Source organism: Equus caballus, chromosome 6, assembly GCF_041296265.1.
Source record: "Equus caballus isolate H_3958 breed thoroughbred chromosome 6, TB-T2T, whole genome shotgun sequence".
In the NCBI taxonomy this organism is placed as follows: Eukaryota; Metazoa; Chordata; class Mammalia; order Perissodactyla; family Equidae; genus Equus; species Equus caballus.
Window position 1 is genome coordinate 79,384,899 of NC_091689.1, and position 13,791 is coordinate 79,398,689.

General features: G+C 35.8%; 1 protein-coding gene across 1 annotated transcript; it reads right to left on the reverse strand.

Annotated features, from left to right (window-relative positions):
* Positions 1–8,295: 8,295 nt before the first annotated feature.
* OR8S34 (olfactory receptor family 8 subfamily S member 34) lies at positions 8,296–9,228 on the reverse strand. The gene has a single exon (NM_001391036.1). It carries the CDS (start codon positions 9,226–9,228, stop codon positions 8,296–8,298), a length of 933 nt encoding a protein of 310 aa, NP_001377965.1.
* Between the last annotated feature and the right edge of the window lie 4,563 nt (positions 9,229–13,791).

Sequence of the window (13,791 nt, forward strand, 5' to 3'; positions counted from 1 at the left end):
TCTCCTCTACTTTCTAGCCAATTTGGGGCTTTTCACAAGAAAAAAAAGTATTGTGTGCTGTTTCTATAGTTCCTTGGAAGAACTGGTTCTCTTCTATGGGAAGAATTACTGACCTTAGACAAGTTCATCGGGGACAGGAGACAGAAGTGGACGTGTTCAGCACCAAAAAAGCCAGCAACTGGGTAGATCAAATATGATTTCTCCCCAGCGTCTTCCTCCCTCTTTCCAGTTCTTTTCAGTTCTGTTTCTCTCTCCTCTTCAGATCTTCTCCTCCTGTCCCTCTAAAGTATATCCTCTCAGTTTGAATCTTCTTCCCTTCTGTGCCTCCTGTTGCCGTTCTCTCTCTGCATCACTGCTCCTTGCCTTTCCCCTTTGGTTGGATCTTGTACTGAGCTGCCCAGAGAGACCACGGCCCTTTCCTGACTGATCATGAGCATTGGCAATAGAGACTCTTTGCATTCTGCACACAGTCTCTGCCTGGCCTGGGGCCCTGGAAGATTAGGGAAAGCTAAAACACACAAGCTCAACTTCTTTTCTGAGAAGAAGAGGGAGAACACTTCAGAACAGATAGTGGTTTCTTGGTGGCTTATGCTTATCCTCTTTGTAGAACCTAAATTCTAATGTTATTGCAAACTGCCACTGCACCTCAACCATGGACTCTGCTGAGGTAGGTGGTAGAGGAAACAGAAGAGTCAAGAATCAGCATAGGTTTGGGTGGTTGGAAATCTATTGCAGATCAGAGGGTACAAACTTTAGTTATAAGATGAATGAGTTCTGAGGATCTAAAGAACAGCATGATGACTATAATAAGGTTTTGTACACTTGAAAATGGTTAGACTAGATCTTAAGCATTCTCCCTACACACGCGCGCATGCTCAACGCACACACAAATGGTAACTATATAAGGTTACGAAATGTGTTAATTAGCCTAATTTTGGTAATCATTTCACAATGTGTACATAAACCAAATCTTCACATTGTACACTTTAAATATATCCAATTTTATTTGTCTCTTATCCATAAAAAATAGAGGAAAAATGAAAATCCATGAATCTATTTGATTTACTACTTAGAGTGATTTAATACTGTCTGATTGAAATTGAACAGTATCAAGAATCTTAACAGCATTCATAACCTTTGACCCAGTATTCAGGATCTTGAAATAATCATAAATAGAACTTCATGCTGAAATAGTTTAATGCATTATTGTACATTTCAATGAGCCTGCCGTAGATTTAATTTAGAACAATATTAGAATAAAGAAATTGGTGTTATGATAAAAGGCTGAAAATATGTCTAGTAATAGTGTATTATTACAACAGTTTGTGTACTTGATGAAACTGGATGATAATTGAAAATGAGGTTTTTAAAATTAGAAATAATGACAAATTGTTTATGATATAATTTTAGGTTAGATGGTAGGATGTTAATAAATTTATCCAAGAATGCATTACAAAAAGATTTTCTGTAGAACAGATTTAGAAGAAAAGAATTATAACTATTTCAGTGTTACCAATTTGATTTAGTTGGTGAATCTTTTTAAGTAATTTGTAATTTAAATATTTACTTAAACATAGAAAATGTTAATTAGTGTTATTTAAATAATATGATTTAACAGTTTTATAACTAAAAAGTGAAAAATAAAGTGAAATGAAATTTTAAAATGCTGTAACATATCCATCACATATTTTTATGCTCAATTTAGATTAATGGGAAAAATAAAGCTAACTGTGGGAACAAGTATTGACTAAAAACATAAAAAATATTTATGTTTCATAAAACCATATAAAGTGTGCAAGCAAATAGTTTTAAAAATAGCAAAAGGAAGACAAGAATCCTCAAAAAGACTTAGTGAATCACAAACGAATAATGCATATTTCATAGAACTTGCTAAAATATGCCGGTAAAAGGAAGAGATAAGTTGGCCAAAATCTCCCCAAAGAATCTAAACTGGAAAATAGATAGAAAATAAAATAAAATGTTGAAATAGGCCTAAACATGCTTTCTAACATGAAATTCTAAAGTTTCACAATTATGGATATTAAGAAAATGGTTTAAAAGAAAAATTGATGTTGGCAAAAATAATAAACTGTGATTACGATTGACAAAATATATCTATAATGATTATGACCTTTAGACAAATATCTTGTAGGAGAAAAGTCAAAGGAGTTCTGCAGAAGGTAGTTTGAAGGCACCAGGTTTGCACAGAGAGACCAAGAGGTGGGAAAGTTGCAGAATGAGAGGGAGGAAGAAAAGAGAAGGGAGGCTCCATACTTATCCTGGACCACAGGGCCTTCTAGAACTCTTCCAAGGTCTCCATAGCATGAAAGAAAGTACCACGGACCTTGTGCAAGACTATATACCTGTATTTTGTGCCATTTTTTTTGTGCATAGTAAAGCCCAATGGAAAAGAATTGAGAGCAAAAGTGCCAATTAAATCAGTCTGGGATATGCCTTGTGTTCTGCATGATGAGATGACTCTGAAGAAGGCAGTTGATAGACCACTGAGAAACACTGACATGAAGAGTGATTTCATCTTGAAATGGAGAAGTCTGGTACAATTATAAATCCAGGTTAGAGAAGAAATTTTTAAAAGTTAGTGTCTGGAACACCCTGGTTCTTTTTTATGACTTTTTATCTACTGACTGGCATTCAGATTTTCTCTTTGCATTATGTTTCCTGATGTTTCACTATGATGTGATCTGAAGTAATTTTTTAAAAATATATCCTACTTTGATTCATTGGACTTCTTGAATGTGAGGATTGATTTCTTTCATCAGTTCTCAACCATTCTCTCTCCAAATATTGCTTTGCTTCAACTATTTTCTTCTTTAGGAACTCCAATAAAATTTATGTTAGTCTTTCTCACTGTACCCCATGTCTCTTATTCTCTTCACTGCATTTTTTTTTTGTCTTTGTGTTGTTTCTATATATCGTTCAAGACATGTTACCCAATAAACTAATTCTCTTCAGCTGTGTTGCATCTGCACACTGAGTTCCTAACTTTGGTTATTTTAATTTTGTTAAAGAAATTTTTTCAACTCTATACTGCCACTTTTTAAAGCTTCCAATTTTCTGCAAAGATACACAAGCTTAGATTTTATTTCCTTGAACGTGGTGGCATCATTGCTTTATTATTGGTATCTGATAATAGCATTATCTAGAGTACCTGTTGGTCTGTGTTTATTGTTTGTTACTCTTCTTAGTTCTTACTCATCGTTCTTGTCTACTTGCTTATCTAGTTGTGTTTGCTTGTAGGCTAAGCATAGTAATTGAAAAATTATATGTAGTAATAGAGACCTAGGGTGAAGTTATCATCTTGTAGAGTTGATTGATTATTGATTGATTGCTTCTCCCATATGCCTATGAAGTAAGCAGTCTAGGATCATATAAATTAAAGTTCAAGGTTTGATTGAGATATTCTTCTTTACTCAACAGACATGATTTCAAACTCTTTGGTCAGTTTTCTGAGTTCCTGGACTCACCCTGATCTTGATCTGGTAAATACTCACTATCTGGTTAACGCTTTCTGGAAGACATTTCATATATTTAATTCAAAATTTGCAGTTCTTTTTAGTGGGAGGGGTGGTCTGAATATCCTGCTCTGTGATTCGTGGAAGTGGAAACTCAACAGAGCTCATTTTCAGTTTTACTTTGGCTCATACTCAGCAACCACCCCTCCCTCTTCCCTGGCTGCAAATTTGGTTCCATCATTCAGAGCTGGAGACCGTGTGGAAGAAACAGCTACACTCAGGCAGTATTGACAGACATAAATAGATAAAAACATTTGGACAGCAATTTAGCCCTATCTGTCAACATTTTACACTATAAATATTTATAGATTTAGAAACCAAAGTCCATACTTTTTTATATTTCCTTAGTTTTAATCTATTGTCCATTTATATTCCAGGACCTCATCCAGGGTACTACATTACATTTAGTTGTCATGTTCCTTAGGCTTCTTTTTTCAGATTTTCTTTGCTTATTATGGACTTGAGAGTTTTGAGGAGTAATGGAGGTATTTTGCAGAATGTCCCCCTACTTAAATTTGTCTGATGTTTTTGTCATGATTAGTTGTGAGTTATGGGATATGGGGATGAAGACCACAGAGATGAAGTACCATTGTCATCACATCATCTCAAGGGTACATACTATTAACATAACCTATCACTGTTGATGTTGATCTTGATCACCTGACTGAGGTATTCATCCAGTTTCTCCACTGAAAACTTACTCGTTTTTCCTGTTTATGTATTGTAGTCTTTGGTAGGAAGTCCAAAGTGTACTATTTTTAAGAGGTAGGTTAAGAGGTTATGCTCTTCCTGCTTGATATTAGAATATTTACATAAAGTATTTGGAATTCTTGTGTGGGGGATATTTGTCTCGTCTCTCTCATTTATTCAGTTATTCACCCATTATTTATATCAGTATGGACTCATGGGTATTCATTTATATTTTTGTTTATAATCCACTAAATTGTCTTAGTTCAGTCTGTTATAACAAATTAACACAGACTGAGCGGTTTAAACGACAAACATTTATGTTCACAGTTCTGGAGGCTGGAAGTCCAAGATGAGAGAGTCAGCATAGTCAAGATCTTGGTAAAGGTCCTCTTCCTGCTTCACATCTTCACACAGCCTTTTCTTGGTGCATGCACGTGGAGAGAGAGATTTTGTGTCACTTCCCCCTTTTAAAAGGCACTAATTCAATCAAGGGGGCTCCACTCTAATGGCCCAATCCAGCCTTAATTATAACTCAATTGCCTCATCTCCAAAATTCATCAGATTGGGAATTAAGATTTCAAAATATGAATTTTAAGAACACAAACATACAGTCTTTAGCAAATATTTAATTGGTTTTATAGCTCAGATTGCTCCAGCTTTGGCCACTGGGAACTCTTTGATTTGACTCTAGTATCATTTAGATATATGTCTATCATTGAGGTTTTGGAGCACTTCCTCACTTTCTGGCTCTACAAGATGGTGCAGCTCATTTTGTATATTCTCTACCCTAGTCTTAGAATCATCCATTTCTCCAGTGAATCCTGGTTCCTTTTATTAGAGAATGGTGTTAGAAACCAAGATCTCCTTATTGGAGAGATCTCCCTATTGTTGGTTCCTGGCTTTCTCAGCTGACAGTGGAAGGAGCTACATGTGTGTATACCAACCATGTACACATATATAAAATCTCACTCTTTTTATCTGTACATATATCAATAAATATTTATATATCTATAGTATAGCCACATATAATATATAATCAATATTTGTAGATCTATATATAAATATAGATCTAAAAATATTTCTATGTATCCAGGGGGAGAAGATTTTCATTTTTTAAAAGAATGTGTGTGATGTAAGTTGTTTAAATATATTTTAAATCAGTAGTTTGCACAGCAAAGAGATAATTTCAAAGACAATACACATATAATAATTAAGAGAAAGGGACAGAAGAAATATGAGAAAGTGTTTGCAACCAATACAGATATATTGATTAATGTCCTTTTTATATAGAGAGCTCTATCAAATTTATAAGAAAATCACTAAATCCTTATTAGTTCAGTGGATGGAGAATGTGTCAAACTGTTTACACAACAGTATAATTAGGATGTAATAGGTTCAAATTATAATTGGTGAGAAAATGAAGAAAAATTCAACTTCACTAGGAAATGAGTGAAAAATAAATTTACAATGATATAATTGACTGATTGTCATGATACTGCAATTTGTATAAAGAAGTAAAATCTAATTTAGTGACTATCAGCATGGAAGAGACAAAAAGGCAATTTCATAGTTTGCTATTTCAATGCAATTTATTATCATCTTCATTGCAAATCACTTTGGCTGAGATGTCTTGATAGGTCTCATACTCTTTGACATGGCAATTCTTGTCTGGAAGATTTCCAAAACACAGAAAAGGCTAAAATGTTTTAAATTATATTATGTACAATGGTGAATTTCTTAAGGTTATCTTTTTGATCAGGGTAATAAATGAAAAACTGCATAAAGTACATAATATCAAGGACAAAGAAAAGATCCTTAAAGCAACAAGAAAAAAAAAGAAAGATATTCCCTACAGGATCAGATTGACAAGTAGATTCTCAAGAGCAATAATGAAAGACTACCAAGGAAAAATACCTCAAAATGTTGAAAGAAAACAAGTGTTCGCCCAGAATTATGTATCCATCAAAAAAATCTTTCATGAATGGGGAATAAAGAAAGATATTTATTCACAAATAAACAAAAACTGGAAAAGTTCACAGTTTAGTGATGTCCTCTAGAAGACATCTAATGAATGTACTTGGGAAAGAAGGAAAATAATCCCAAAGGACGTTTAAGTTGCAAGAAAAAATGGCAAACACATAAATGGTTAAACACAGGTAAAACCAAACTGAAACTAACATGATAACTTATTCTTAATGTTTCAGATTTAAAAAAGACTGGTGCAAGGGTGAGGTGGTGTACCAACAACATGACCAACAATAATGTACAACTGTAATTTCACAAGGTTGTTAACTATCATAATCTTAATAAAAAAATGTGAAAAAAAAAGACTGGTGAAATATTTGGTGACTATTGTTTGGGATGGGAAAGAAACTCAAGATAGATGTGTTTTGTTAGCAATAGTTTAGTTTTGGGGCTAAGTGGTGGGGTCATGGACTATTAAATACTATTAAACTCAAACAAATATACAAACAAAAAGTAAAATATGAAAAATGAATCAAAATGAAATAAAATGGGGACTGACCGCGTGGGACAGTGGTTAAGTCTGGCGTGCTCCACTTTGGTGGCCTGGGTTCGTGGGTTCATATCCCAGGCACAGACCTACAGCACTCATCAAGCTGTGCTGTAGTGGCAACCCACATACAAAATAGAGGAAGTTTGGCACAGATGTTAGCTCAGGGCTAATCTTCCTCAAGACAAAAAAAAAAGAGGAAGGTTGGTAACAGATATTAGCTCAGAGCGAAGTTTCCTTGCCAAGAAGAAGAAAAAAGAAAAGAAAAGCTATATATGTGTGGAGCAATATAACACATTATGAATGAAGGATTATGGTTCTAATTCTATGACATGAGGTCCTAAAGGAAAGAAAAAAAGAAAAAAGGAAGGATTGATGGAAGGAAGGAAGAAACAAACAAATGAATGAAGGAAGAAAGGAAGGGAGAAACTCTGAATTATATTGTTTTTGGAACAACTGCATGGTTAATAAAATAGGTCAATATCAGACACATTTAAAAGTAGAGGAGTTATTAAATATACAACAGTCTATATACTTAGTGGAATATAAAAGAACTTGAAAATTATGTTTTGAAATATGGAAAGGCATTTATTCATAATGTTAGAATGCTGGATACAATATTGCACATAAATATGATTATAATTATGTATAAAAATGCATACCAAAGGTCTTACCAGAACAAAATTTGGAGAAAAATGAAACTAAATGTTAGCTATTTCATTGAGAGAGAGAATCTTTTTTTTGTATTTTTCAAAATCTCTAAGATGAAAACTTTTGTCAATTAGGCAAAAGATGTCTCTTACTTTGTACTGTACAGAAATCAATCACGTTTTCAAATTTTTTGCCAGGACAAGATCTTCCAGACTTATCCTTTGGAGCCAGCAGTAAGACCCAAGATGGGTAACAAGCAGGACTCCTACACTCCCCTAGAATGAATAAAATTCTCTGCTATTTGCCACATACCAGAAAATGCTTCACAGAGCTTGGGGAAGATGTCTGTCAGCCTGGACTTTAGCCCCACAAGCTGACTTCCTCTCTTAGACCCCTTCAGCTGCATCTGCTTTGTCTCTAAGGCCCTCTTCAGCCAGAGCACATCTTAAACCCACCTTCCACTCACCCCCTCCATGAGTCTCAAGCCTATGTCCTTCTTCCTTCAGAGACCCCGATTTTGCACTTTGCATCAAAACTTCATCCCCAATTTCATACCCACAGGAATCCATGTAAGAATTCAGGGCATAAACAGTTTTCCCAATGCTAAGAATTTTGTTAACATTTCACAAACAAAAAGAATAATATATCTGCATGTCTGTAACCATACTACCTGGATTGAAATAGCTATCTGATGCATTTTTTTCTGCCTCTGAGAAAGACAAAATATGAACCAAAGCAAGCAAATACTTTGCTGCTATATTTTTTGTGCATTTCCAATAAAGGAGGCTTTTCAAGATAGCTTGCCGTGTCTGACATTATGAGCAACCGAAATTTTTCCTTAATGTCTGTTATTGAGGTGTCTTTCTGTAATTCCATCCTGTTTCCCAATTATCCTCTGCCTGTTCTCTGCTACCTGAGATGTTGTAAATTTTTCTGCAACATGTTTTTTAGAGATGCTTTTAATTCCTTGTTCTTTAGGCTGTAGACAAGGGGATTCACCAGGGGAGTGATCACACAGTACTGCATGGAAAAAACCAACTCACATGGGGAACCTGAGATCGGCATGAGACAACGAAGCAAGCCTGAGCCATAAAATAAGGTTACTGCAGTGAGGTGGGAGGAGCAGGTAGAGAAGGCCTTGCTTCTGCCTAAGGTGGAGCTGATACTCAGGATGGTGGAGATAATGCGAGCATAAGAGAAAACCAGGAGAAAAGTCCCAAAGGCATGCAGGAGCACAGAGAAGAGAAAGGCCTCAAAATTATTAGAGCTATTGGAACAGGATGGAGGGAATAGAGAAGGTATCTCACAAATGAAGTTGGAGATGACTTGAGTCTCACAGAAGTCCAAATTCCAAGCTAGGAGGGTGTTGATGAAACCATCTAAAAAGGCCAGGCCCCAAGATCCCCATACCAGTCCCACACACAGCTCATTGCTCATCATCTGACCATAGAGTAGAGGGTAGCAGATGGCAGCATAGCGGTCATAAGCCATCACTGCAAGGAGGCACAGCTCTCTTCCCCCAGAGTCAAACACAAAGAAGGCCTGGGTCAAACAGTCCTCCACTGAGATGGTTTTCTTCTCAGACAAGATGTTCTCTAGCATCTTGGGGACAGTGACTGAAGAGCAACAGAGATCCAGGAAGGAGAAGTGACTCAAGAAGAAGTACGTGGGGGCGTGAAGGTGAGAATTGGCCCTGATAAACAGGATCATCAATAGATTCCCAGACAGAGCGAAGAGGCAAATTGCCAGAAAAAGCACAAAGAGTAGGACCTGGATGTGATGATCAACAGGCAGCCCAAGAAGGAAGAGCTCAATGACGGTGCTGTGGTTTCCCAAGGCCATCTAAAGATGATAATCCTTTGGAAGAAAACAGAAAGAGGAATGAAGCATCAACTGTCTCTTCTTTGGGTACAACCCAGAGTTTCCACCCATTCTATCACATACTTTTTTTCTTCAGCTTCCCATTATTGCCATAGTTGTCTCATAACTCTCATGGAGTCCGCTGAAGAATGCCCTTCCCTATGTTGATTTCCTGGTGCACAAGTCCTGAACCTTCTGAGCTCTTTCCATTTGTTGCTCTTTCCTTACAAATAACTCTAGAGAAATTCGCATAATTTTTCAGATCTGACTCTTGAATAATGTTGTGTCTATTTAAACTGGGTCTTTGATTTTGAATATTCTGGTCAAGAGCTCACTTTCGGCAGATGTTCTAATCTTTCTTGTTCTTCTCAGTTTCAGCCTTCGCCTCCCATTCAAAACACTGTAATAGTTCATCACTACTTAATTATATATTCTTTGTGTTACCTTTTTCCTTTTTATTATTATCTTTCATATATTTGGAACGTTTAATCTTAGAAACAACTTTGAAAGTTGTGTGTGTGTTAGGGACTTGAAATAGGGAGGAAATTGCTAAACCTACATTTTAAAGTTAAAAAACAAAGCTAAAGAAATAATAAAGGTAAAACAAAGCTGAATTGCTCATCAAGGGAACCATTAAAAAAGAGAAAAGGTGGAGCCAGCCTGGTGGCATAGCAGTTAAGTTCCTGTGCTCTGCTTCAGAGGCCCAGAGTCGCTGGTTCAGATGATGGGCTTGGACCTATGCACCGCTTACCAAGCCGTGCTGTGGCAGGCATCCCACATATAGTGTAGAGGAAGATGGGCACAGATGTTCGCTTAGGGCCAATTTTCCTCAGCAAAAAGAGGACTGGCAGCAAATGTTAGCTCAGGGCTAATCTTTCTCAAAAAAAAAAAAAAACTGAGAAAGAGAAAGCAAGCTAAAGACTGGGAGAAAATGTCAAATGAAGTACACACTTATAGAACAAATCCCTATGAATCAACAATAAATATATCAATGACAATAAACATTATAATAGTAAAAATGACAAATAATCCAATACAAAAGTGGACAAAAGAATAGAACAAGGCCTTCATAAAGGAAAGTATCAGAATGGCTAGGCTTATAAAAAGTTGTATAACATCATCAGTCATCAGAGAAATGTAAAATAAAACCACAATAAGATACCACTAAACACTCATCAGAAGAGCTAAATTGCCAACTGTTAGAAAAAGTGTGGAACAACTGCAACTTTTCTTGTGGGAATATAAGATAGTATAATCAGTTTGGAAAGTTGGATAGTTTCTTACAACTACTATGAGTAGACATACACTTACTCTATGACCCAGCAATTCTACTCTTAGAAAAATGAACGCATATGTTGGCAAAAAGACTTGTGCAAGAATGTTCGTGGCACCTTTTTTCCCTAATTACCATAAGCAGGAAAAAAAGAACCCAAATGAACTTCAAAGACAAAAGATAAACAATGGATTAAAAAAAGCAGTGGTATATTCATACAATGGAATTCTATTTAGTGAGAAACAAACAATTGATACAAGCAACAAAATGGATAAATAATAATAAAAACAATTATGCATGTACATTCATTAAAATGCAAAAATTTGAAAATTTGAAGAATGTATACACCATTGTAACATCATACTGATGAAGATACAGAACATTTCCATCATGCCAGAAAGATCTCTTCATGCTCCTTTTCAGTCATCTCCCCATCAGATGAAATCACTATTCTGATTTTCATTACCATACATTTGTTTTTTTCATTCTGGAAATCCATAAACATGGAATCACATAAACTGTGAAATATAATGACATCTATCATTTCTTTGGTGCCATTTATGTTCTAGGTATTGCTAAATATTTTACTTCCTCCCCCACCCCCCATTTATTTATCACAACAAAAACTAGGAGGGTTGCATTGTCCTGATTTTTACAATGAGGAAACTGAAGCTAAAAAATCTTGTGAAAACTTGCCTGTACTGACAGAGGAAAGGAGAGGATAAGCCTTACATCCACATATAACTACAATATCTGTGATTTTATTTAAGCCTTGGCTACCTGATTCCCATGTTCTTTAGCATACCTGCTTCTCTCCACTGTGTGTCCTATTTCAGTAATGTATTCTCTGGACTTTTTTGTGCCCTCACTTAGATATATATCTTAATTTGGCATTTAGTAGTAGGTGTTTTTCTTTTCTTTTCTTTTCTTTCTCATTTAAACTGTGTGTTCCTTGAGGATAGGTATTAAGCTCTTTATTACTTTGAATACTCTGAACACACATGGCAGCTCGAGGCACATGATGAGTCCTTAATCAAGATTTGTTAAATGTAGAAAGAATAGGAAGGATGAAATCAGACCGACTATGTAGAGCCTCTCCTTGAGGAATATCCCGAACTTTAATTCCAGTTTCAAAAGCAAACCAACCAGGAAGGAGACTGGAAAGGAAAATAAATGCGGAGGAGTGTGGAGCTCCTCTTCTAGCTGTAAAGAGTTGGAAGAAGATTTATCTGATAACTAATCAGTGCCTACAGAAGCCTCATCCACAGGGGGCAGATCACGCATATTAGGTCATTTTTATCCACAGCAGGAAGGCTGCTTAAAACCATAACTTTCAACCATCTATCTATTCACTCATTCATCTGTATGTCTGTTAATTAATTATCCATCTAATTCTAAATTTATCCACTCCATCATCCATCCTGTGTCTATTCAGTCATCTATTCATCTATCCATCTATCCACCCATACTTTCATTCATTCATTTATTCCCTCAGTAATTAACAGATATGTATAGATTACATTGTGTACAGTGTTGTGCTTAAAATAGATTGATTGACAGCCTGGCATAAACCTCTGATGAACTATTGATTGAATGCACTTATTTGTCTTAGATTTCAAATAATACTCTCCCAATATCCAGGACTAAATTCTCTTGCTAGCCTTTTTTTTCATACCAAACTTGAAATCTGACTCATCGTTATACACTTAAACTCTTCCCCTTCAAGAGCCCTCTTGCCTGAAAAGGCACTTCTTGCAGTAATCCTACCTTGCCCACTGAAGTTCTGAATCAGCTGTGAATCCTTTGGCATTCACCTGACATGAAATGGTCTGATGATGGGTCTATTACCCATAGGACTCAAAATAACAAGTTCTATTTCTGCTGGAATGACCCATGAATTAGTCCTTGGTCTTTCTGGATTTCTTCACTGATGCTATAGTATTTAATTAACATCTTCCCATATTCCATGCCCTTCTTGGTTATCAGATCCAAGTTACCTCTCAATTGTGTCCAGTTGGTAATGTGCAGTCTCGGCTAGTGACCCAGGTTAACTCAGAGTCTGCAGAAGAAAGCTCAAACTCTCTGCAGAATAAAATCAAATGGAAAAGTCAGTTTTAGAGTGTTTTTATCATCTCTGTGCTTGTGAAATCCTGTTGAAATAAACATTCTCTCTGACTTCTACATTAGTGAATTAAATCTATTCAATTCAATTAAAAAACTTCTAAGCATTTTCAATTTGCTGTCTAACTTTGAATTGATAATTGCTTCAATTCTACCACATGGACATTCAGTGTACATCCAACACAACCCATCAGCAAAGTAGTAGAAGTCCATATTGTGGGATTCCAGACTTTCTCACCCCAATCCCCATCAGAGATCCTCTGGTGACAAAATGAGGACAAGGCGTCTTTTAACTGTATAGTGAAAGATAAACACAAATTCCAAATTCTGCTCAGTTACCTTGAAAGAGGGAACACAGTGGATTTAATTCACACTGACTTCTGAATGACTATTTACAAAATTCAGGAAATTCTTCTTCTTACAGAAGAAGAGTGGTAGGTCCAAAATTGGAGCCCAGGGCTTTCCTCTCAATATAATACTTGTTTTGCCAATTTGCCAGGAATAGCTCTGCTTGAGCACTTCTCAGACAGTCACTTATTGGTATCTTGTCCACGTTTTTTCAGATTCTGTCTTAAAGAAAAATAGAGCAGGAGGTTGATTTTTTTGTCATTTTAAGAAAAATATTTAATTCATTTTAAGAAAAAAATCAAATGATTTATGGTTGGAACTTCACTCTTGGGAATTCACATTTCTTAAAATAATTTGAGTCTAAAAAATTTAAAATTCAGTCAGCTCTGGGAGACATAGCACATTGTATTTATAAATTATTAAATCATTTAGTTCTAATAATCTTATCTTATTATTTCCAAACATTTAGGCAGCTGAGGACTACTTCATGTCTAACACTTTATCAGCCCAGAGTAATTACACAGAAAATATTAGTAATTTGAAGAAATGTCTGGGAAGATGGAGAAATGAAGATAGGAGGAACAGTAGGGGATCTAAGACTGGAAGACAGATCTTGTATGCTCCTGGTATCCTGGAAGGCACCCGGAATGGGGAGAAATAATGTGTTTAAAAGTTAGACTTCACTTCCCTTAGTATATTTTCCCAAAATTCTTTTGTCTTTTCCTCCTTTTGCTTTTACTACCTACATTATTGGCAGCCAGAATTAACAGGGAGGCAAATAAGAGCAAAAAAAATGAACTCTC